Source organism: Musa acuminata, chromosome BXJ1-4, assembly GCF_036884655.1.
Source record: "Musa acuminata AAA Group cultivar baxijiao chromosome BXJ1-4, Cavendish_Baxijiao_AAA, whole genome shotgun sequence".
NCBI lineage: Eukaryota > Viridiplantae > Streptophyta > Magnoliopsida > Zingiberales > Musaceae > Musa > Musa acuminata.
This window is the reverse complement of record NC_088330.1, coordinates 25,655,718-25,682,508: the sequence shown is the minus strand read 5'-3', so window position 1 is coordinate 25,682,508 and position 26,791 is coordinate 25,655,718. Positions and strand designations below refer to the sequence as shown.

General features: G+C 35.6%; 1 protein-coding gene across 1 annotated transcript; it reads left to right on the top strand.

The window, feature by feature from the left end:
- Positions 1 to 26,308, top strand: LOC135651144 (exosome complex exonuclease RRP46 homolog). The gene is made up of 8 exons (XM_065170997.1): positions 1 to 531; positions 2,855 to 2,968; positions 21,182 to 21,282; positions 21,379 to 21,399; positions 22,492 to 22,564; positions 22,641 to 22,708; positions 23,399 to 23,531; positions 25,666 to 26,308. Exons 1-8 carry the CDS (start codon positions 417 to 419, stop codon positions 25,779 to 25,781), a joined length of 741 nt encoding a protein of 246 aa, XP_065027069.1. The 5' UTR covers positions 1 to 416; the 3' UTR covers positions 25,782 to 26,308.
- Positions 26,309 to 26,791: the final 483 nt, after the last annotated feature.

Genomic DNA, 26,791 nt, shown 5'->3' with positions numbered 1-26,791 from the left:
AGATCTCACATCTTAAAGATGTGTTTTCGTCGATTTTAAAGATGCACGATAGAAAACGCTTCGAACCTTTTCGACCCAAACCTACGGGGTTTTCCGCCCCCATCCGCCTCTGGCACCGTCGAAAACCTCACTTTCTGGGTTTTCCTTCCCCACGATCAGCCGCCATACATCTCGGCAAAGACCTTTCTTCATGTCTTCGGCACCAGACGCGCCCTCCGCCTTCTCCTGCACCTCTTCCTAGCGCCTGTGGGCGTCCGGCGACCTCTGTATGTTTTAGTCCCCTCCCACCTCCGCCGCGTCGAAGTCTGGCCACCTCTCGCTGACTCTCCATAGTCGTACGGCAGAAGACGTACACCCGCCGCAAGTAGCAGACTATTTTGGTTGATTCTTCGGCTGTGAGTGGTGTAGCGTGGTGAATGGGAGCAATGACGGTGGATCGGGCGGACGGACGTAGCGTCAATCAGTTGAGGCCGCTCGCTTGCTCTCGGAATATCCTCCACCGAGCTCACGGCTCTGCTCGCTGGTCCCAAGGTAACATCCGTTCGAATTTTGTGGTGAAAGGAGATATAATTGTGTGGATTTGATACTCTTTCGGGTGTCCACTGTATGTTTGATTTAATGCCTTCTTTTCCTACTCCACATTTGGCAACGATTCATAATGTTTGGCACATGTCTTCGGCATTGATATCACTTTTACTTTGAGTCATTATATAACGTTTAGCATCGACCCAGAATATCTTGCCTGATTATGCTAAAATGAACTTCAATTTGTCTTTTGGATCCTATGGAAATGCAGCTTCAGAGATTGTTGGGCTATCATCTCTTGTATTTTGCTTTTGGTTTGGTTGGCTGTTGTTGTATTCCTAGTTGTAGCCATGCCTTTAGGATCTCTCGTCTAATATGCTATTCACCTCATTCCCTTCTGTTAGAATCCAAATTACAGTATTTCTTTTTCAATAATTCTTGAAAATGGATTATACTGTTTAAGCCGATATATGCAGATTGGATAACCCAAAAAGTGCTAGTAGTAAGATACACTTAAAATGAAAATCAAACTTGGAAAGCTGCTGAACCAACATCAAGAGTACTGTTGTGAAATCTCATATTTTAGGTAACCTGTTTGTTCATATTGCTAACTTTTGCTTTATAGCCTTCTTTGGCTTGAGAAACAACTTCTACCACGTATGCCTGGTGGTCTGCATTGCTGGTAGCATTAGTTGTTGTTTGTCTTGCTGTTTATGATCAGATATGTTGGTATTGCTTAGAGGAACAATGTGCTTAATCTTTTTGTGGTTTGTTTTAAATAGACTAATGGAAAGAATAAATTTCATGGGTAATAAGGTCAGATCTAGTGTGTCGATTTATGCTTTGGTGGAGCACTTGAAGTTATCGTTAGCTTTCCAGAATGTATGACTTTAGCCTTGACATTCTAAAAGAAGTCGTTCCAAATATTTGTAGATTACCAAGAACTTGAGGAGCCTTAGCATCACGGTATGGTTGCTCAATTGTGAACTTGGTGATCACAGTTCGTATGATGGATGTTGCTTCCTTTACTTATAGTGGTAAGACTACATATATTGAAACTCCTAGACCCATATTGGTAGTAACCTCATCCACCAGGCTCATCCTTTTGTATAGTTAGATATTTTAGAAGGCTAACAGGAGAGTTTAGATGGTTTTAGACATAAGATTGTATTTTATAAAATAAAACTTCTAATCATAGGTGGATAGATAGTGGAGTTTATGTGTAACTTTGTTTTATTATTAGGCCTTTGGTATTTATTTCTGCGGCAGTATTATCACTTGCTGTGAGTATCTTGGATACATGATTAATTCGGGAAATAATTAGATGTTTGAAGGGATTGCAAGACAGTTTAGTTGCATTTACTTATTTGATTTGGAGAAAAAATCATACTCTATAACAAGCTATAGGTGGATTTTATGGTTGTGGTGGAAATCTTTGTACTTCTTGGATATGATGATGCATCATAGCGCTTGTTTAGATTTTTTGGAGTAAAATATGCTTGTTTATGCTCAAGTAGAACAAGGTAATTTTTGCATTGCATCAATTCAAGTCATGTCTCTTCTATTGTTTCTACCTTTACAAGGATTGTGTTTCATTGTATAGGATTTTACTGTAAGATTCTGGATTCCTTCTTCTTTTGCCCTTATTTTTGGTCATGTTATGGAGATTGGGTTTTAGGGATTATTGCTCCTGTAATGTTCAAATTTATTGGAAAGTGAAATTTGGTTCTCTCGGATCAAGATTTTACTTCATATCTAGTATTCAAAAGCTTCCAATTGGTTGTGTAGTTGGTTTATTTGGTGTTTATGGTTTTTTCTTCCGGAATCTTCCATTTCAGAGTAAAAAAGTGGAATCTGACTACTCAATCAGATATTTATCAAGTATCAGTTCAATTTGACATACTCAGTCTCACATCAAACTCTCTTTTAGGGATGCAAGATATATAGATCGTGAAACAGAATTGGTGTGTCTTTTTGTTCAGGATGTTTTGAATATTTTTCTTCTTGTCATTTGGATTAATGTAATACAGTAATTATTACACTTTTACTTTTTTCAAGTGCAATAAAAATTCATATAAATTTTTTGTTGTATTTAATTTTTACCAAATGATAATATCTCTCTGCTTGTTTGTATGTTCTATATTGTTGCTAGTCATTTTTCTTATAATCTGATTACCTCCATATGTATGTGCATAGAATGAGCTTATACTTTGTTCTTTAAGTTGTGATTTATGTTTGGTCATATAGTTAATTTCTGTCTTTTACTTTAGCTTGGGTGTACAGAAATTGCTATTTACAAGTGATTATATTCTTCTTTCCTTGATCCTAGGTGATACAATCGTATTGGCTGCAGTATATGGACCAAAAGCTGGAACAAAGAAGGGTGAGAACCCTGAGAAAGCCTCTATAGAGGTTATATGGAAGCCTAAAACCGGGCAGATAGGTATTTCATATTTGCTCATTTATAATTTTCTCTCTGATCTCTTGCACAAAAATATGAATCAAATAATGGTTTTTTTTTTTAAATTATTTGTTTGCTGAGTAGCTGCATTAGATTGTTTAATGTCTTAAAAATGACTGCAATTTGTGTTAGTTAAGGTTTTGCATGGCACATTTGTGGTATGTACATCCAAGGTTCATGGTCTCGTGTCAATCCACAGTGCCGGTCCTAGTTCGGATCTATATGCACTAGTTAGTATCGGTGTATCATGTGTTGGTATGTCGGAATGCATCAACAAACAGGAAAATCGCCAGAAAAGCCTAGAAAATACCTAAAAAATAAAAATAATCTTATTTTGGATTTTTTTATTATAATTTAATACAATTTCAATAAGATAAGTCGCAATAAGGATAAGATAACAAATTTATCTTTATTTGAAGTTGAGGAGCAACTTTGCTGCATGCTCCTCTGTTTCTTCTGTTGATGTTGAATCATTTACAAAGATTTGAGTTAAGATGTTAGATTACGTGTCGACACTTTAAGATTTTAACATATTAAGTAATAAATATAATCATATTTTATATACTTGCTTCGACCACTAAAATGAACAATCAAAATGAACTATGGGACTGCATAGCCCATGGATCAGGGTCCTCGATCCTATGAATCTATATATAGTGTACTAGTAAACTTAATGCCATTGGTCTTTAACGTAGTTAATGGTCGTTGCCTAATCATCCTAAATAACACATGTTTTTGGAGTCTCCTGAGGCAAGTATGACTATATCATGTATGACTGGGGTGTTTAGAGTACACTAGACCTTCTGATGATGCCATTGACTTGCTACTTGTATCAAAAGAACGATCAATCTTGGAAAACAATGATCAACTATCATTGTACATTTGTCGGCCATAGGATCCTCCATAAAATGATGGTTGCGAATACGACAAGCTTCTGCGTCATAAGTATAAACGTTATACATGGATCATCGAGCTCCGTGATCTATCCGTTGATCATTGGCAAAATGTTACGTGGGTATAATCTCATATGCCTGTTGATCATTGGCAAAATGATGTTGAAAGTATGAATGAGATTGATATTCTTCAATAATATTATAAATCTTATTTATAAATTAAAAGTAAAAATGGAGTAAATTACTTAACATATGAGTTTCAAGGAATATATATATATACATGTTAATTATAATAAAGGAAAATGATTGATACATATATATATTGTTAATTACTACAAGAGAAAATTATCATGGAATATATATATATATATATATATATATATATATATATTATGACAAGAGAAAATTATGAATGAAAAGGTCCACTAGATCACATATATTATTATTATTTTTGATTAGGTATATTATTATTTTGGCAATATAACGTGTCTTCTCTTTTCTTTTTGTATTCTTCTATATTCTTCTTCTCTCCCCCTTTCTTTTCCTCCTCTAATATACAACGCCATAGATCTCAATTATCTCTACTATCGCTTTCCGGGGAGTGAGGTTGGAATATTGATGAGAGGAAGAATTGCCCTCTTCCGTGTGGGGTGCACTCACCCTCGCCTCTTGTCTTCCTTGCTAGGATTGCTTATTGTTCCCCTCCTCTCTTAGGTCGCTCTCTCCCTTGAAATCCTAGCAAGAATCTATTCTCGTCTTCGATCCGTCCCCTTTGATTCCTTCTTTTCTCCTTCCTTGTGAACGACGTTCTCATTTTGGTTGTGTAGGATTCTTCGATGGTGGTCGTGTGCCCCTATTCTGGCTGGAACTCGATGATGACGAGGATTGTCTCCTTCCCATCTTAGGTACCTCTCTTCCTTGCTACTGAAGTCACCGAGCGCTCACTTATGCGCCCAGGCGAGGTGAGGTGAGGCCCAAGCCACCTCGAAACTGGGTCAGGTGGGCTCTTTCAATTGGTCATGGTCCAGGTGAGCGCTTGGGTCTAAGGGCTGGGTGGGCCAAACTGTCACGAACTTAGCTGGAATTGCTTAAATCGTGAGGCACCCTTGCGGCCAAGACGCGAACTTAGCTTGGGTTGCCTAAGTCACAAAGCACCCTTGCGCCAACTTCTCAGGCTTAGCTGGGATTGCTTAAGTCATGAGGCGCCCTTGCGACATATGCGTTCGCAAAGGGTCAGCCTAGTTGCAATCTCGTATAGGTCCCGAAGGACCTGTAAAACAGAAAGTTGATTAGATTGAAAACGAGCGACGGACAAGTCCCGGTGTCTCACAAAGAGGGAAGCTTTACAAGCAATTCAGCAAACATCTTGTGTGCACAGGAGAAAATAGAGGAAGGAGGAAAACAAGGACTTTAGAACGTAGGACGAACAGTTGCAAGTCTACAAACAACTGCTCATCAGGTGTCGGGCGCGAAAGCAAGTTCTCGTCAAGTAAATGTGCGAACTTGTGAAGAGTTTTTCAACGCCCGACAATATACCGAAGTCCCATCCAGCCCTGTGCCACCCGAGGGGTTCCAGGGTGTTGAGATGGTTGATGTTTCGCGTGCAGCTGCGGCTTGTAGAAAACAAGCCGTGGCACGCGAAAACGGAGCTGTTTTATGCAGTTCGGCCCGGCGCGGTGAGCGGTCGCACTGCAATGCTGCAACCTGTTCGTACATGCATTTTTACAAGCAAAAACATATAAACTAAGGCAAAACATGCTGCCATGTCTCGGTACAAGCATGCAAAAGCGACGAACGGTTCGTTGAACGAAGTTGTTGCGGGTGCGCGACGATCGTTCGTGACAAAACGTGCGCTTGTTAAAGGTTAGGCTTGGTTGGATCTTTGATCGAGCCTAATTCTTGATGGTTCGGGTTTGATTGAACTCTATCATCCAGTTCTAAAACCCCGTGCGCACATGAACAAGCCCTAATATGGCGTCATCCTCTCTAACGAACAGCGACTACAGTGTTTTCCAATGCACCGACGAACAACAATTGCAACGTCTTCCTCTCCATTGGTAAACGATGACGACGATGTCTTCCTCTGACGAGTTCTTCCTCGGTATCTCTCTCTTCCTCCTTTGTGGTAGCACACTCCCCGGACCACGACAACACCCTTCCCTCCTTTACCGCAACCGCTAACATCTCCCTTCGTCGCAGCTCCCTTATCGTCCGCACTAGCATTCACTAGCGTCTTCCCCTTCCCCCATCCTTTGTCACAATTCCCCCTTCCTCACTAGCATCTTCCTTCTCCTTGATAACTCTCCTCCCTTCTCCCGGACCATAGCCCCCTCTCCATCCTCTCTCCTCCCTCTTTCCTGCCCAATGCACAACAACCCTCTCCCAAACCTCCTCCCTCTTTGAACGACCAACAATCGGTATTATCCTAGCGATGGCAATGGTGCAACACGACTCCTTTACCTGCCATCAGCCTTCGTTGCCTTCCCCTACTCTCAATCGACCTGCTCCTTTTCTTACCCTCCCTCCCCTACAAAATTATTTTTTGTTTGTGAATAGTTAATACTTATGAATTGTTTATGAATAGTGTTAATTATTGTATTTGTGACTGTGAGAATTTTGAATTGTTAATTTTTGCTATACTTTTGCATAATGTTAATTTTGATGTTAAGCTTCTTTTGTTTTGTTATTTTATTATTAGATTCAGACAATTTAGCACTTTAATATTTTGTATATGGTTAAATGAATGTAATTTGATATTTAGTAGTGATAATTTGAATATAAAATAATGTAAAACTCATATTTTGTCTAGTTTTTATTTTAATGCTTAACTTTCTTTTTAATTATATTTTTTATTATTTCTATATTGGTGAGCACCTCGCTTCACCGCACTTAGTGCCTTAGGCATTTTTGAACCTTGCTGCTTTTTAGCGCTACCTTTAACAATACTATTCCTTGCAAGAATTCCTTCTTACCCCAAAAACTCTTGCAAAAATCCTCACTCACCCCAAAAACCCATGCAAGAATCTCTTCTCACCCTGAATATCCTTGTGAGAATCCTCTCTCATTGCGAAACCCTTGCAAGAATCCCTTCTCACTACAAAAACCCTAGCAAGAACTCGTCCCCTTCCCATATCTCTCTTCGAAAACCGTAGCAAGAGTCCCTTCTTCCCTTCTTAGGCCACTTGCTCCATGGAAATAAAGCAAGAACTTTCCTCGTTTACTCTCTGATTGGGGTCCCTGTTCTTGTCATCCAAGAACCGCACCGAGGTGGTTGCGTGCCTTGATCGAGGTTGTTGGAACTCGACTTTGACGACAAGACAGAGTGCATGGTTACTCTCCATCAAATGAACGACTCAATCTTTGATTCATTTTCATTTCTGGGTTTTCCGTAACCCCCTTAACCAGTTTGTTTCATCTCCTTATCCTTTCTTCTCTTGTGCCTTTGAAATTATATTTTGAAGAACATGTAGTTTTCTCCATCAATTTTATTGCAAATATCTTATAAAACATGTTTCTTCCACATGATATCGCTGAAGATTTAGGTGAGCGAATGACAAAGAGATCCATTTTGGGTCAAAACACAAGTGAAACTCCCCATATATGGGTCATCATTGCAAATAAGAAAGAGATTGAACTTAATGCTGGTTAATGAAGTGCATGTTTAGGTTAAAACACAAGGATGCACTAACATAATCACCTCACTATATTTGGGTCAACATTGCAAATTGCAATTTAAGCATTCCTCATGGCTTTCCATTCTGTTCTTGATGCAGCTTAGCTGAAGACATACAAGAATAATACAAACTTCTGGAAAGTGTTTGTTTCCTAAAGCAAATATTCATCATAGATATAATCTTAGAGGTTAACTCCTTTGGTCTCATTTGTTCCCTACTTCCCTGCAACATTGGCCTGAGAATAACTAACTCTTATTAAGTCATAGAAGCATTTAGTGGGGCGAATTGTCTTTTGAATCATTTGTCCATAATGTCAAGGAAAATAGTATATCCTTTTAGAAGGAAGTAACTGCCTCAATGATGCCCTCCCCCCCATGAGACTAATTTACTTTTTATGAACCATGTACTGGACAAGTTCTTATTTCATTTATAGCAACATGTTTAATTTTCTCAGGATATCAGCATAATAAATTGAACTTATCAATTGATTAAATAGATTATATTGATGTTATTAAAGATATGTATGATAATGTAGCTATTAGTTTTAGAACTATAAGGAGTATGTCTAGTGAGTTTCCTATTAGTATAAGATTACATTAAGGATCTGCATTTAGTCTCTACCTTTATATAATGATAATGGATAAACTCACTAGTCATTTACAAGAGAAATATCTCAAGTGTATGTTATTTGTTGATGATATTATTTTAGTTGATGAGAGCTAAAATGGAATTAAATATAAACTTGAGTTATGGAGACAATCCTTAGATAGTAGAGAATTTAGATTAAGAAGGACTAAAACCGAAAATATAAGATGCAATTTTAGTAGTACTAGGAATAGACATGAGGATATAATCAAGTTGGATAGTCAAGAAGTTCCTTTAAGTAAAAACTTTATTGTAACTTGGATCAATTATTTAACAAGATGGAGAGAAAGATGAATATATTATTCAGAGTAAAAATAGGAAGGTTAAAATGGCGAGGGGCATCATGAGTGTTGTGTGATCATTGAATACCTTTGATATTAAAGGAAAATTATGTAAGACAATTGTTAGATAAGAATGTTAAGGTGAATGTGTGAAGTTACTCGGAAAGATAGAAAAAATAAAATTTTTATTCATGAACAATTAGGTATCATTTCGATAGAGGATAGAATGAGAGAATTATTTAATATGGTATGAGCATGTGCTTATGAGACTTATGGATACAATAGTTAGAAGAGGTGAAATGATTAATGTTAGTGGTACGAGGAGAGGTGGAGGAAGACTTAAAAAGACATTAATAGAGACCATATATAAATATTTAACTACTCTTAACTAAGCATATGAGTTTTCATAGATCTTAATGTTTTACAATTTTGTTGATGTATATTCCTTGACAATTTTCTCGTCCTAACTAACTTATATATATATATATATATATATATATATGTATATATGTATATATATATGTATATATGTATATATATATGTATATATGTATATATATATGTATATATGTATATATATATGTATATATGTATATATATATGTATATATGTATATATATATGTATATATATATATATATGTATATATATATATATATATATTCCTTGAAACTCATACATACATACATACATATATATATATATATATATATATATATATACATACATATATATATATATACATACATATATATATATATACATACATATATATATTCCTATTCCTTGAAACTCATACATACATACATACATATATATATATATATATACATATATATATATATATACATATATATATATACATATATATTCCTTGAAACTCATACATACATACATATATATATATATATATATATATATATATATATATATATATATACATATATATTCCTTGAAACTCATACATTAAGTAATTTATTCCATTTTCATTTTTAATTTATAAAATAGCATCTACAATATTATTGAAGAATATTTATCTCATTCAGACTTTCAACATCATGTTGCCAATTTTCAACAGACAGACTATGATAATATTAATCTCACTTCCATTGTATCTTAGATGACATACATAAAATGCTACCCTTAGTCCATGTCCCACCCAAGGCTAAGTAGATGGAACCACCAACTGGTCATCGTCGGTGTCATCGTTGGTTAAGGCATTGTTGTTGACATTGCTACGGACGTTGCAGAGTGTTGACAACGGTAGAGATGTCTTGCCACCAGGCTAAAATTATTGCTCATCAATTCTTTCCAAGGGATCGGCTGATCCTATTGCCTTCCCCTTCACCTTTGCACAAGCATACGACTATGATTGTTGGTTGCCATGACCTTGACTAGATGGACTCGAGTTTGTTTGATCGCCAAGTTTAGATTGAGGGGATCTCCTCTTGCTAGGATGTTGTTTCTTTTCTTCAATGGCATTGGTGATAAAATGAGATAGATGTGGGGGGTCTCCTATCGCATCAAGCAAAGGATTCCCTTTGTTCTCTATTGCTTTTAACCTATTTTGATTGACGTTGAAAATATTCATTGGAGAACTGGAGGTCAAAGAGATTAATCTCTGGTTCCTCTGGCTCCTTATCGAGCTCGACATATCACAGCATTAGACACATCTTGTAGTGCACATATACAAGCTTCTATGGCCGCCTATATGATTGCTTGTTGCACGCCTTAGTGTGAATTAAGGTTAACATTGTCCAAACGATTTGGTCAATATAACATGTTGTAAGTACAAATTATTCAGATTCTAAATGAAGTTGAAATTAAATATAATTGCATTATGAATGTCTTGGTCCATATGAACTATTGTCTTACGATTGATCATATGTATATACTGACTAACCTTCCACTTATTGTTCAATGCTTTCTTAATCTCCTCTCTAGTCGTCATCAATATATGTCTTAGGTGGGGCATCTATGGACGCTTCTCCATATTGATTTTGTGGAGGATAGCATAAAGTGCCTTGAATAATGTTATAATTTCAGTTCTTGAATCCCTAAATCTTGATAACTGAATATTCTTCTTAATTTTTTTACAATCAAGTGATTTTTAATAATGAGAATTGGTCCATTCTTGTGACTTGACCATTGCCTTTAGTCTATGTCCCTTTGTTGAATGAGCTTCAAAGCAATGAAGTTTATTACAAATCGAGTGATGTCAGGCCAGAAGATCTCTTTATCTGTATACTTTTGCATTAGTTAGTGCACCTAACGATGGTTGTAGATGAACTTCGTTATGGATTGTGCCTTTGCTACTGTCCTTCTGAATGATGTTAGTTTGTCAATATCTTTTATCATTGAGTTCATGCAATGAGCTACACATCAAGGCCAAAGAAAGGCTTCCTCTACTCTCTATCAACTACAACCCAACTTTCTTAAAATTTGCTATATTAACGATGACAATCTGCACAATTTATTGTTGGCCAATCTCCTCTATTACATTATCCATGAGGGTCTCTATAAAGTTTGCATCTTATATTTTTTTTGATGCATTCATAGACTTGTGAAAGACCACCTTTCTGTTGCAATGCACTAAGAAGTTGATGATGCTTATTCTGGTCGGTCCAATCGAAGAATCACACATAAGTGTCATCCCATATAAGTCCCATTATTTTTTGAATGATTTAATCCAATCTTCGAGTTCTGCTACTTGCTCATCTAGAGAAACACCATGTATCTCCTTCGGCATGAGAGGTTGAGTGTCCATATTAGCCTTTTGAATTGATGAAATTATGCTATATGGTAATATGAATCTTGGGCTTTATGCACTGGAATCTTGTGGAAATTAAACTATTTGGCAATGATTTTGTTAATATTTTGCTTCTTTTCTTTTTGTGTGCATCATCATTGCTTGTCTGTTTTCTTGATTATTGAGAATAGGCTTACATATCAATGTCGACAACTATAGGTGTTGATCACTCATGAAACCTCATAAGCTACGTTACCTCATGCTACCAAATTGAGCTTGTTCTTCAAATTGGGCTTATATATTACCTAATGACCCTAATTGTCCCTAAAATTAACATAAACACACTAATCATAAGAGAAACACACCAAATTGGCTCTAATCATCCTTAACATATTGTGATTGAGTCTAATTATCTCTAAATTGGCCCTAAAAGTAAGGTAATGACCCTAATTATGCCTAAATTATAAAAAATGACACTAATCACCCTTGACATGTCGATGAGACCTAATTATTTCAAATTGGTCTTCGAAGTTAATGACCCTAATTGTACCTAAAACATGTAATTAGGCCTAAGCCTAACCAAGGTCCGCCATACCGTACCGTACCGGAGTTTCGACCCGGGCTCGGTACGGTACGGTACGGGTGTACCGACCGGTGTACCGAGGTGTACCGAGCGGTACACCCGATTTTACCGATTTATCCCTCCAAAATACCTGAAAATTAGAAAAAAAAGTTAGGATAGGGTTTTCAAGTTACAAATAAATATAGTAATAGTATAAGTTTAGCAAAATCAATGTAAATTAGGTAAAAATAGTATCACATATCTTTTTCAGGCTTTGAGGTAGTCTTGTTCGAGGTTCGTATTTCAGTCCGTTATAGATTGAAATATCTACAGAAAAATCAGTTGAATTGTTAGACTATTTTGTTACAATATAAACTCTAAAATTCAAATGAAATAAATTATCACATATCTAGATATACCTGATTGTTGTTCTACCACCAAAACGAACGACGGGCTTCCACGGGTGGCGGATCGGGGTCCTCGATCCGATACATATTAATATGATACGTTTGTTGGACCCAATCATGAAATTGATCCTATGACATAGTGTATTGATATACTGTGTGCCATTGATGCATCAATGTGGTGCTGATCGTAGACTGATCGTCATGAATCATATTTGTCCGAGGCAGCTCTTGAGGCATATATTGGTGCTGTTCTGTATAATGTTGTTGCTCAGAGAATGATGACCAACTATCACCATATTGTTGTTGCCCGTATGATTCTCCATAATACGATGAGCCTCTTTCTGTGTCTATATCATGTATGCTCTGTCGTATTTGTTCATATTCATCCACTGCCTTCCCCTTCCCCTTCCCCTTCCGCGCATAAACTTGACCAGTACCTTGTCGAGTTCCATGATCTGAATCTTGAGTGGCATGTGTAAAATATTGCTCCTCAGTCCATTCACTACTCTCAAGTTGTGTAGACGAGACCAACGATTGTCCGACATCACCGCCATCATCTGTCGAGGCACTGCTGTCCGTGTTGCTGTCATATCTCTGGACCGAGCGAGAAAGAGAATGTGATTGTGAAGGTGTCTCGTCGTCCGACCCGATTCTTTCCAACGATGCAACTTATGCTACTGCCTTCCCCTTTGCCTTTGCACGTTGGGGGGATGAGTGTGACCGTTGGGTGTCGGTAGTTCCTCGAGCAGTTTGACTCCTACCATATTGTAATCGTGGGGGATTTTCCACCCGTTGGGGTTGTGCTTCTTCTTCTTCTTCTATTGCCTCAGTGATAAAACGTGAAGGACACTGAGGATCTCCCGCCTCATCAAGTAGAGGATCCTCTTGGTTTTCTGCTGCTTCAATCCAATCTAACATTGGCTCTGAATCTTCGTTGTAGAATTGGAGGTCAATGGGATCAATATCTGATTCCTCTGGCTCCTTATCCAACTCAGCACATCGTAATTTTAACCGCATGTTATAATGGACATATACTAGTTTCTCTAACCGTTTGTAGGAGAGTTTGTTGCGGACCTTCGTATGAATCAATGCAAATGTTGACCAATTACGTTCGCAACCACTAGATGTTGTTGTCTGTGAAAGTACACGAACGACAACCTTCCTTAAATGTGGTGCATCGCCTCCAAATTGTAGCCACCACTCGATTGCAAAAATATATAAATAAGATTTTATTAGCATAACAAATAATTAACATTAAATATAATTGATAATCAATATGCATAACTTTTCCTTACTAGGATCCATAGTGTAACGACACGATATAGCTACAACGTTGGAGAATGAACCAACTGTTTCTCGAAATAATCGACCCTCCATAAGAGCATCGGCTGCCTCGGTAGTGTTTGGCAAGAGCCGATATATAACATTTTGTAATGTTGTTAGGAAATTATTTTGCGTTCCGAGAGGATATCGATATTGAATTGCCATGTTTAGATAATACGCTGCAAAACATAATTTTGTTAGTATGATTTTTTATTATCTAAATAATAATAAATTAAATTATTCTGAATATGAATTTACTTGTATTATGGATATCTTGATCCATATGAACTTCGGTCCGACGATCAATGATTCATACGTATTGGTCGGCCTTAAAATCATCTTTGAATGCTTTCCTAACCTCCTCTCTTGCTGAAATCAGCATATATTTAAGATACGGCATCTGTGGACGCTTGTCCATATCGACCTTACGGAGGACAATATAAAGTGGTTCCACACCTTTAATGATTTCTACTATAGTCTCCCAAAATCTAAAGGAAAGAATGGCCTTTTCTGTCTTCTTTCCATCGCTTAATTTCGAATATCTTGATTCAGACCACTCTTGTGAGCTAGCCATTGCCTTCAAGCCGTGCCTTTTTTGCTGTAATGACTTTAATGCAATAAAATTGGTAGCAAACCGAGTAATTCCAGGTCGAAGTATCTCACCGTTTACATACTTTTGCATTAATGCGTGGACCCAATGATGATTATATATAAACTTTGTAATTGATTGTGCTCGAGCTACGCAATTCTTGACCGAATTCAACTCACCAATATCCTTCAGCATTAGATTTATGCAATGAGCTGCACATGGAGTCCAAAACAAAGTTTTTCTTTTTTCCATCAATTGCAAACCGACCTTTTTGAAATTCGCTCCATTGTCGATTATTATTTGGACAATATACTGTGGTCCAATCTCCTCTACCATAGTATCCATCAAGCTCTTAATGTATTTTGCATCTTGGATCTTTTCAGTAGCATTAACGGACTTATGAAATACCACTTTTCTATTGCAATAAACAAGAAAGTTGATGATACTCATTCTTGTTGGTCCTGTCCAACTGTCACACATCAATGTCACCCCATATTCGTCCCATTGCCTCTTGAAGGATTTGATCCAATCCTTTAGTTCTGTCACTTCCTCATCTAAGTACATGCCGTAAATATCCTTCGGTGTTGGAGGTTGGATCCCCGTGCCAGACTTTTGAATAGAAGAGATCATGCTATGATAATATGGACCTTGGGCTGTGTTGGCTGGAATCCTCTTAAAGTTGAACCATTTTGAGATTGCCTTCCCAATATCCCGTTTTTTTTCTTTTGTGTATGCATCGTCAATCCGTGTCTGTTTTGCTGTTTGTGGGGGATAGGCTTGCGGATCAATATCAACAATATCTGGTGCGGACCTCCTGCCAAGACCTCTCATAAAACCACGGAGTCCACCATACCTCATGCTACTAGTTCGGCCTAACTGAGAAGGAGTAGTTGGTTGCCTCATGCTGGTTGACCTTTGGATTCTACTACCACTGCCATGCTCCAATTGTGAGTCAGGTCGTCGATGCCTCATTGCTTCATCGACCGTATACTGATGCTCCAATGATGCACGAATCCCAGCTGTGAGATCCGGGTCGACTTCATCGCCGCAACCCTCATACTGAGCATAAACTGGTTCCTGTGTAGCCTTATGATATTCTTCCTCAACTCTTGCCTTTTTTTTAATGTATCTTCCTTTGCTTGTTTAAGCTTGCTTTGAAATAATTTACGGATCTTCGTTGGAACATTCTTGCATTTTGCAACATCAGGATATCCACCAGCCAATTGCATTTTCACTCGAGTTATTCTTCCACCCTTGCCAATGTAGTCATAATAAATACATTGCCAATGATGACGGTTTCCATCTAGCTTTCGGGCATGAACCCATGCATCATCATGTGACTGTTCCTTTCGTGCCATGATCCTATCAAATTTAAATCAAATAAACTATAAAGTATAAACATATTAATTTGACCAAATATCGATCATAAATTACTAATTGCAACATTAAGTATTTTTATTAAATCATAACTAATCATATTTTATCATCATAAATATGTTACATGCATAAAAGAAGTATTAAAATAATTATATACACTAATTACGCTATTAATATAGTTAATTTTTCATTAATTACTTCTCTTTCAACACTATAAACATAACAAACACCCTAATAGGTATTAAAGATATTGGATTGACATAAAATCGAACAAATTTTGATTAAATCATCATTAAAATGACTATTCGCAGTATTTAATAACTTTAATAAAACATAATTAAACTTATTTTATCATAATATATATGTTAAACACATAAAAGAAATATTAAATATGTAATTTTAATTCAATATGATTCAAATTATGATAAAATCATCATTTATCTACACTAATTATACGATTAATATAGCTAATTTTTCATAAATTACTTCTCTTACACTACTATAAGCATGACAAATACCCTAATAGGTATTAAAGACATTGAATTGATATAAAATCGAACAAATTTCGATTAAATCATCATTAAAATGACTAATCGTAGCATTAAATAACTTTAATAAAACTTAATAAAACTTATTTTACTATCATAAATATTATTCATAAATATTATTCATGATGAAATACACTAATCATAATCTTAAATATCTTAATTACTCTTTAATTAAAGAAAACAAATACATACCTCTTGATTAGAAAGTTCTTCCTCTTAATCTTCCCAAATTAGTCTCGATTGAATTCATAAATCGTTGTTTTATAGAGTTTAGGAGAGAAAAAGAAAGTTTGAGAGAGAGTTTAAGAGAGTATAATGAAATAGGGGAGAGAAGAATGGTTTAAATAGGAGGAGAAAAAGTTCCAACGGTCAAATTGATCGTTGGAACACTGTAGCATTGCTACAGTGCGGTACGACCGTTACTGAGTGGTGCCCGACGGTAACGGTCGAAATCGACCGTTACTGAGTGGTACTGGGCGATACCGAGTGGTGCCGGACGGTAACAGTCGAAATTTCGACCGTTACCGCCCGATTTTGCCCCGTATCGCCCGATACGGGGTTTTTGGGGTGTACCGCCCGGTAGCGGGCGGTTCGCGTATCGAAAACCCATCAGACCGGTATGTACCGCCCGGTACGGGGGGTACGCTTCGGTATGGTAGACCATGGGCCTAACTACCCAAATTGGCCCTAAAAGGTAGTGGCCCTAAATCCTAATTATGTCTAAATTATAAAGAATGAATCACCCTTAACATGCTTAATTACCCCCAGTTGGCCATAAAAGTAAGGTAACGACTCTAATTATGCCTAAATTATAAAGAATGATGCCAATCACCCTTAACATGCTATAATTTTAAAAAGTTAGCTCTAATGTCAGAAATACACTAATCAATTATAATTACTCATAATAATAAGACACTAATTAGGATATGATCAAGTCAAAAGCTAACTAAAATGTAGAAAGAGCATAAATACCTTTAATTAAAGAAATCTTCCGGCAAATGACACATTTAAATGTTTCAAGCTCTAATCACTAATTACGATGCTTAATTGAGAAAGAGTGAGAAAGAGTGATTAAGTGAGAGAGGGGGAAAGTTATGCAAGTGAGTGGCAGTGAAAGAGGCAAGTGAGGAGTGTTTTAAAGAGTGGAATTGGCCCTAAAATGGGGTCCAATGGTCAAGAAAGTTATGCGAGTGAGTGGCAATGAAAGAGGGGAGTGAGGGGTTTTTTAAAGGGTGGAACCGGCCCTAAAATAGGGTCCAATGATCAATTTGACTGTTGGACCCATTTAATCTTAGCCCTTTATCTGGTATGATCAAAATCCAACTGTTATCGATTGATACATGTTGGTAATGGTCAAATTTTAATTGTATTTCCCAAAATATGGGGTGTACTAGGTGGTAAACCCTTGTTTGTCAAGTGTCGCCCAATACGAGGAGGTCTGCATGTCGATCGTCGGGTAGATTGGTACGTGTCGTGTGTTTTGTACCATACTGGGTAGTACAACGTTCTTTATGTACATCTGCCTTTGTATATGTAATTTATTAGAATTAAACAAATATATAAGTATAACTACTTAATTGTATAATAAAGTGTAAGTAAATGGATGGTAAATATTTGCCATATCAAAATAAAAAGTCATGTTTTATTATCAAGAACTATATATTTGAGGTTCTAAAATAATGAAAATAATAGAAATAATTAAACTAAATATGTTACCATTTTTTGTCATATCACTTATTGTAACGCCCTAGTCCAACTTTGCAATTCCCTGAAGTTTTCTTACAAGAATTGCAAGGCCTAATACCCATAATACATTTATTCCATATTTCAATTCATAATTAATCTGCTCACAAGATATTTATAACCTATACAATTAATTCAATAGCTCTTTAAGAGTCCATAACGTTCCAGTCCCAATAGCATATATACAAGATAATCTAAATGTGCGGTAGTGCTAAGACCTTTAAATTGTTCTTCCATCTATATAAAAAATGAGTTACTCATATAAAAAAATTAAAAATAATCATATGAGTAAAGCATAGCTCAACGGGCATTGTAACTCACATGCTAGCAAAATTTATCATGAATAAGTCTTTGTTTAAAATATATAAATTCTTTATGCGTTCAGTGCATGCTTTTTAAAAAAAATAAAAATAAAATCTCTTTCTATATTTGTATAGTTTACACAAGTTGAAATTTATATGCATTTTAAATCATAATTTGCTAACATAAAATGCTTGTGATACTTTTCAAAGCAACATATAATTAAATACTTCATAATAAAAGCATAACTATAGCTAATATCATATATCATATCATAAATCATTATACTGTAAAAGACTATCATTAAGTATTCATAAATAAACATAAATATAGCTAAGGATTTACAAGTGTAAGCATATCTAAGGTGTACATATTAGAATAAAAGTCATGATAGTATTAATGGTTATGATCACGTTATATTCTTGACAAGGCAAGGTTCAAAACCATGTTTAACCCTATGGTGTAGATAATACATCTATTCATGTGTAAGGATCTAGAAGAAATTAGTTTATAACCAATGTATAATCTCCATTAGTAGGGTTAAGATCATAGCCATATTGAACAAACAATTGCAATGTCACCTAAGATAACACATCTAATACTTTTGCAAACTAAGAGTTTGAACAAACTTTTTGTATGTCATTTAAAATCTGAACAATAATCAATCTTGTTTTGTTTCTTTTCAAATACAATGTTAAATCTGACATTTTCAAAAATAAGTAAACATTTCTTTTAATAAATGCAACTCATATAGTTTCTTGATAACAAACATATACATTATTTTACAATAATTTTGAGTAATAAAAAATACTTATAAAACAAGAAATAATTGTTCAAATCATATGCTTTTCTACATTTTCAATTATATATATTTTTTATAATACTTTTAAGTAATAAAATACCTTATAAGTGATGTAATGATATACATTTATAAATTATAACCATATACATTATTACTTTCGAAACCAGCTAGAGTGTTCGTATACTAACCTTTAATTATTTTTCGTTGTTACAAACATATAATTCTAACGAATACAGTTCGGATGTTTCCTTTTCTTTTTCCTAGATCATTCAAATAATATAAATTAATATGACGAAGATCAACATCTTAAGATTTAAAACTACACAAAATGATATCCTCATGTATCATATTCTTCCTATACCATTCTTTTGTTATTTTTCAAAAATAATTATTTTTCTTCTTTTATTTCTTTCACACCGGAAGTCTCATATTAAATTAGGAACATCACAATTAATTGATCTATAATCTTATATATTTTTCTGATTGGTAGGAGAGGAAGAGAATTTAAAAATGTACCTAACACACTTTTCCGGGGCTTAATAGAATCTTTCTGATATGAAAATGGGCTTTTGATAAATCTCACTTTTTTCTTCTTTCTTTTCTCTGTACTATGATATCGAAGGTGCTTTCTCTCTTTTTTTTCTTTTCTTTTCTCTTTTCCCTCTGTTTCTCTCCTTTGTCTTCCTCTCTTCTTTTCCCTCCTCTCTCCTTCTTATACAAGAGACTCTCTCTCTTTCTTCGTTTTCCTCTCTCTCTTCCTTCTCCTTTCTCTTCTTTCTCCCTCCTCTTCTTCTACGAGAGATCCTCTATCTCTTCTCTTCCTTTCATCTTCTCTCTTCCTTCTCCCTTCTCTTTCTTTCTTTCGTTCTCTTATGAGAACCCTCATGCAGGAGGTGGTGCGGTCACGGGACAGAGGCAGTGGGGAGCTAATTGATCTTTTATTTGTGTCTTTTGCAATTTAGTCCCTGGTAACTTCTGTATTTATGTTCAGGTACTTGGGCAAAAAAATGGATATTACACTTATGGTCAAATAGATATATGTATTAGGCCATGCATTTTGCACATTGTATACTGCAAATTGAGGCTGTTTAGACGAAGTAGGAATACATAACTGAATCCAGTGATTGCCATCTCAGCGGCATGTTTGGACCTCATTGGAGGCAGCATGGTACTTTCGGCATGTAACCTATAAAAGCATCACAAACTTCTGTTCTTACTTATTATTTTGAAAATATTGATCATCATAATTCTTCAAAATCACCTGAAGGGACATTTTAATCCTTCAGAACTTCTTACGGATTTTGTAAGTCTTTGTAGCATACAATCAAATAAGAAAAAAATCTGTTTCAAGATATGACACCAAAACCTGATGTTTGCCATATTGTGTCCAATAATGACCCTATGACATGTCTAATAGTTTCAGAGATTGATGATTGCAATAGTAAGATCACATATATTTGATGTGGGACAAGGCTGTTATTTCTGAAACCTTGCAAAATCAATGCATCCTTTGTTTACCTAGGAGCAGTGGTCCTGATAATAAAAGCATAGAGGTGGAAGTTCAAGCCATGGTAGCTTGATTGTGATCGGAGGGTTTCACTGAGAACTTTGGTATCCTTGGGCAATCCTGTAACTAGTTCTATAATTTGCTGGATAAGAAGTTTTTTAGCAGTGCTATATTAATTACTTCTGCATTTTTTTTGCCTGTTGAGTATTTTGGATATGTAGATACTTTATCAGTTTTTTGGAGTCTCCAGTTCCAGATCCTTTTGGAAACCTGGAAACTTGACTCGACACCCATGCCATGAATATAATAATAGTTGTGTGGCACGTTGAGTGACATTTGATTAGTTTAAGTTGATATATGGATTGATCTATGTCTTTAACGAGATATTGCTTAAAAAGTTAGGTAAGATTTAGTCAAAAAGAAGAACTTGATTGTGGAGAGTGCTTTAATTTGTTTTTGCCAAGATTAGAAACCATCATACATGAGAACAGTGGAGAAGTGACAATGTCAAAGCAATGACAAATGTGAAAATATATTATTCTTTAGTTTTTATTGAGAAGATAAACCTTTATGATATGTTTGTATCTCTAGATAAACCTTTATGAACATATATGAACATATAACAGTTCATAGCAAAAATAGAATGATTTACCTTCTTCCTCAATGATTAGCATGTTGCTGTTGAAACAGTTACCCTAAGTAGGAATTTTATTTTTACTTTGGCTGCAAGTTGATAGTGTCTTTCTTATTCTGTAACTTCTTGTGACCCCTCAAGAACATTTCATTGGTTCTTCAGGAAAACTGGAAAAGGAATATGAGATGATCCTGAAGAGAACTTTGCAAAGCATATGCTTGATGACTATCCATCCCAATACAACAACCTCTATCATAGTTCAGGTTAGCGTGATTCTGTAGTTTAGATGTAGTTTCCAGATGTTTTGCAGTTTCGTATATGCATTTGACCTCTTCCTTACAATATTCTTTTTGTTGCAGGTTTTTGGAGATGATGGTGCTGTATCTTTTTCCACTAAATTTTCTCTACTGTTTGCTGTTTCTTGTATATAGCCAATTTTCTTTGGAAGCTTATGATATCCTGATGGTCACAACTTGGATGTTGGTCTATGGATAACTAATTTGTGAGATGCTATCGCTTTTTGATGACATCAAGCTTAATTAATTTTGATTTACAGTATGAGGAGGCTAATAATATGAATAGTGTCAATATACACGATAAGCCATTTGTTATACTAGGGTACTTTCCCTCGCAAGCTCTGTGCCCTTGAACTTGTATTATTTCCCTTCAAATTCATTCCCACTGTTATTTCTCAAACGCAATTGGGGTAGTGACTAGGTGGAAAACATGTCGTGGAATGCCTAGTGCATGCACACTTGGAACCCTATATGCAAATATAGACAGTCGTGTGGCTCCTATATATTATTATATGTTTTTTGTTGAAAAATAATATATCTAAACATTCAATATAGGCATGTAAATATGATGATTGTTGTAATGTCTAGTTTTTCTTCAGTCTTATTGCTTTCGCAAACTGCATTAGGTTTTTTAAATATCCTTGAATATCTATGTTACTGAAAAATAAGTTATAGGCCAAATTTGGTATGGGAATTTAAAATTCTAGGATTTTTGCACAAATTCGAAGTGAGAATCTAAACTCTAATTGGTTCTTCAAATTCCAAGTGATAATCAAATTTGGTTTCATGGGTGATTTGGAGCATGATATATATGAGTGTTAATTTTTAAACTTTAGACCTTGGATTCAGGATGTAGGATTCCAGGAGGAGGTATTTTAAAAGGTGGATTCTTGAGGATGCTCGACTCAAATCCTTATGAAGTTTCATATGAAATGGGTTTTGGAATTTGAATGAGATAAGATTTAGAGGTTGGAATTTGGATGTTGTTGTTTTCAGTATATGCTTTTGAGGGTGGAATATCTTGGGTGGGATTTCTACCATATGGAACCTTAAGGTATATTTGAATGTTACTAGCTGAAAGTCAGTAGGAAAGTGTTAGATATTTATGTATTAGCTAACTCAAAAAGTTTCTTGTGTGGAATTTTTTAAAAATGTTTTCTTGACCAAAGTTTGTAGCTTCTCCCTTGCGCCATCAATGCATCATGTGCTGCACTTGTAGATGCTGGTATTCCTTTAAAACACCTTGCTGGTAAGTTCATCAAGGTGACATATATATTCCATCATTGTTGCATGCCAAACTCAACGTGTAAAGATGGCTTGTGCAGTTGCAATCTGTTGTGGTTTAACAGAGGGTGGATCGGTGATTCTAGACCCTACTAAGGCAGAAGAGCAGGTAATTTAGCTGTAACAACATGCTGTCAAGTTGATGCCTGATGTAATTATTTTCTTTATGAATAAGGGTTGCAAATCCAGCTAGTTCCTAGGATATTCCATTTACCTTTCCATTGACTCTCCAATCTTGCCACTGTTTCTTTTCCAGATTTACCATGCAAATAGTTTTGTTCTTATCAATCTGATTTAGATGGGATTGCAAGTCTGTTTGACTAGAATGTGTAATTTATCATACCTAATGATGTAGGAAACTTGAACTGCCATTTTTCGTCAGTTTTATTTTACCGTAATAGATCACAAAAAAATGCAATAAAATGCGGAACATTACTGAGTGTTGATAGAAATGTGTAATCTGCTTTAGACGAGATTGCCAGACCATTTGACTCGAATGTGTAATTTTTCATACCTAATGATGTTTCAAACTCGAACTGCCATTTTTTGTCAGTTTTTTTTTACCATTATAGTTCACAAAAAATGCAATCAAATGCAGAACATTACTGAGTGTTGATAGAAAGTCTGAATATTTTTTATATTCTTGAAAATTTAACAAGACCAACATATTTGCCCCTAACCTAGATGCAATAATACACTTGCTTTTATATAGAGGGACTATTAAAGACAGTTCATTATTAACTTCCACTAGAAAGCAAAAGTCCATAAAGGTCACTGACTTCTTTAAGCATTGTGTCAGAAAATTCAAGCATTTGCTTATTTGGTGTTTCCAAATTCTCCACTATCAGTCCTTCCTAGTGCGCCATCAGCAGAGGTTGATGGACCAATTGAGAACGGAATCATCACATCTGTTACACATGGGGTGATGCCTGGTAAAATTTGCACCAATCTTTTTATATTCTAATGCTACAATATATGGTCTACTGTTTTTGGCATTTTACATAATAGGATAACATAAGATCCTGTTGGTAAAATATGTGGACCCTCTTGCTCTATTTTATGTTAAGATTGTTATCATAATTGCATCTCTGAAATGTATATATCCTGTAATTTACAACTTAATGATGCTTATTCTTATTCTATTTGATCCTTCAGCATGTTAATATAAAAATATGCAAATCCTTGTGTCCATTTTGTACAAGAAAATCAAACATTAGTGAAGAAGCAAAGTTGAGATAGGGAATGTTGAATATTAAAAACTGCCTTAATATACCAAAATCTTTATTGTTTAACAAAGCAATTTGGCTCACACTTAGTATTATGTCAAATTCCTGCTCTGATATGGTAAATGCAGTTTTTTTCCTTTTGTGATGCTCAACAATAATACAGCAGGGGAACTTGATGATGGAAACTTCAATTATTTATTTGGTTAATTGGAGGAATTTTTATGGGATTTTTCTGAAGTCATGTACACTTTGTTAAGCTATGCTTTTAGCAAGTTATGGTTGCTTGCTGAATGTTTGACCCAGTATGGTGTCTCCAGTTAAGCTATGCTTTTAGCAAGTTATGGTTGTACAGTCGGCACATGCTAGAAATTGGTTCATGGTGATTACTAAAACAAATTTCCATTCAACTTCTTTATTTTGACACCATTTCTATAGCTTCAGATGGTCATCATGCCTTTATATGGTGTCTCCAGTTCTCCACATCATGTGCCTGATTATGTGTTAGACTGTGAAGGATGGGATCATTCTTTGATGTAACTCTTCTATGTTATTATAGTTTGAACTTTAATATCATAATTTAATCTCAAAATTAAGTACCAAAAGTGCACGTTAATGATGAAATCTGTGAACTCAAGAACTAGCCCTCAGAAAGGGTCTGACTATCACTTTTTTTTAGTCCATGCAACCAGCCTTTAAAGGCAATAGCGAGTTACAGAAGCTTAGTATCTAGTAAAGGAGTGGACAGGAAGGTTGGAAGGAGTGACAACTGTGATGAACTGTGCAAAATGAGCAAGGGTTAAAGGAGGGGCTGGAGAACACTCTGTTTAGTGGTTAGAAGATGTGGGTGGGAGAGGGTAAAGGCTCGTCTCATGTGATCAAAAGGGATGAGGAATTGGGAGGTTCTTGGGAATCTCTTATGATAAGAAAGTGAAAAATGTGCCCTTTTTTGTTCCCTCTGGCATGGATAATCTTTTGTGGTAACTACTTGAAAAAAATGTATACCAGACACTGACAGCCCACTGAAAAACTATATGTTCTGGATATAAAATGCTCCAGAAATCTTGATGTTTATTGGGATCTCCAAACGATGACTTGACATACTAACTATATTTATTGGTACATAGGCATACATGTTATGGCACACCCTGAGTTATTTGATTTAGCTGAGTCTATCCTGTATGTACTATGCTGACTGGTACTTACTGAATCACGAAAGACCACCAGTACTCGTACATGAATAATGATCCCCCATATTGCAAGTCACATATGATTTTCTAACTATAGAAAGGGAGAATTCTAAATATTTAAAATATTATTTTTTTAAAAATACTGCCAAACAAGGAGTCAGCATAATACATGCCTGAGATTTTATTTGACAGGCTTTATTCCATCAGGAAATTGCTTTGCCATTTAATATCTGTTTATTAGCCAAAACTAAATTTGGTTTACTTTTTTGCTGTCCAAATTCTGCCTTACTTTCCATCACCATTATTATCTTATGAGTGCAAAGCTAGAGAGCTTGGATTACAATCCTTGACTTTTGGTTGTGACTTGTGATGGGTAATTATTTGTAACATTTGATATTCACTTCTGTCTTCTACTGTACTGTCTAGTCTTATGATTAATCTGTCTATTGAGGGTGATTGATCGTAACCTGTAATTTCAAATGTTACTAAGTTCTTTCTCATAGTAGGTAATTACTTGGAAATTGAGATTTTTATTTACTAATTGCTTATTTAATGCTTTAAGAAAAAGAAAAGGCACTGTGAGAAAGAGAAACACAAATGTTTATTCTATGTTCCCCAAAACTAATTCAGGTTTCTCTGATGCTTTTAACTAGTGGTTGACTATTTCAACTGCCTTGAACGTGGTCGTGCTGCATGTGCAAAGATCTCAGAATTTCATAGGAGAAGCTTGGAGTCACAAGTCCTGGGTGACCTTACTAAGGCGACATAGTCAAACATATATCAGCTCTGCTCAGGTACATTGGAGCAAAGTTATATTTCGGATACTATACTGTCTTAGTGCTGGCAAAGATATGAAGTCTCAAAATGAGTTTAGAAACTTTAGTTCTTGCTAGAAAGCAAACATTTGAAGTTCTTGCGGATGGCCTGAATTTCATGGATTTGTTTGCAACCTTTCTGAAGCAGATGTCTTGACAGTAACAAGCTGTTATATGGGTTCGTCTAGGACCTAAGGGACCAAGTACCAGGTTAAACTATAGTATCCTTGATAGCTGGCAATGAATTTATTAAGATTTGTTGGTGTTGAGAAAGGTTTAAGTGCTTTACTCTTTCTGGACCTGTTGCTTGCTTTTGCCCTGTTAAACTGATGTTCTTAACACTTGTTACCTGGGTGTACCACTTTATTATGGATTAGCTATTGGAGAAAGCTTGTTTTCTGTATGGACAGTGTACCCGTTTGTCTTTCAACCTTGTTGGTAGGTATTTTCGCAGACCTGCCTTTGGTAGGGTTTCCTCCTATATTTTGTTGTTCCTGTTTTGTTGCTATGGACATTTGTTGGATTCAATACCTAACTTCTCGTTCTAAGGTGAGACTGAAAATAAAACTGTTTGAAGGTGGATATTTTAATATAGATTTGACATTTAGTTCTTTTGGGACGGCGAGCATCATTACACTATTAAGATTGTATTTTCTGAATACTGTATACATTCATCATTTCCAGATTCCACATTTGTGGGAGGCTCATGCACAGGATTACTCCTATTGTGCTTGCTTTTGTTTTAATTTTTTATTGTATATTTTGGCTGACTGTCACATATTGGTGAACATTGTTCGGTTAAACATATGTTGGTGGGATGTGCCATCTTTGATTTGATTGATAAAATGTTATGCAACTTGTGTTAGGGTTTCCTATGTACGTAGGTGGAACTTTTGTTTGGATTCGTAGATGATGTATTGTAGTACCATGTATCTCAACCTGGTGCAATCCAATACATCTATAT

What these genes read in the sequence shown, in the direction of transcription:
- LOC135651144 (XM_065170997.1), top strand. Translation starts at nt 417, where the DNA reads ATGGGAGCAATGACGGTGGATCGGGCGGACGGACGTAGCGTCAATCAG. An exon ending in TTTTTGGAGATGATGGTGCT is followed by an intron (nt 21,400 to 22,491) that starts GTATCTTTTTCC and finishes CAAAGTTTGTAG; the next exon opens with CTTCTCCCTTGCGCCATCAA. An exon ending in TACACATGGGGTGATGCCTG is followed by an intron (nt 23,532 to 25,665) that starts GTAAAATTTGCA and finishes GCTTTTAACTAG; the next exon opens with TGGTTGACTATTTCAACTGC.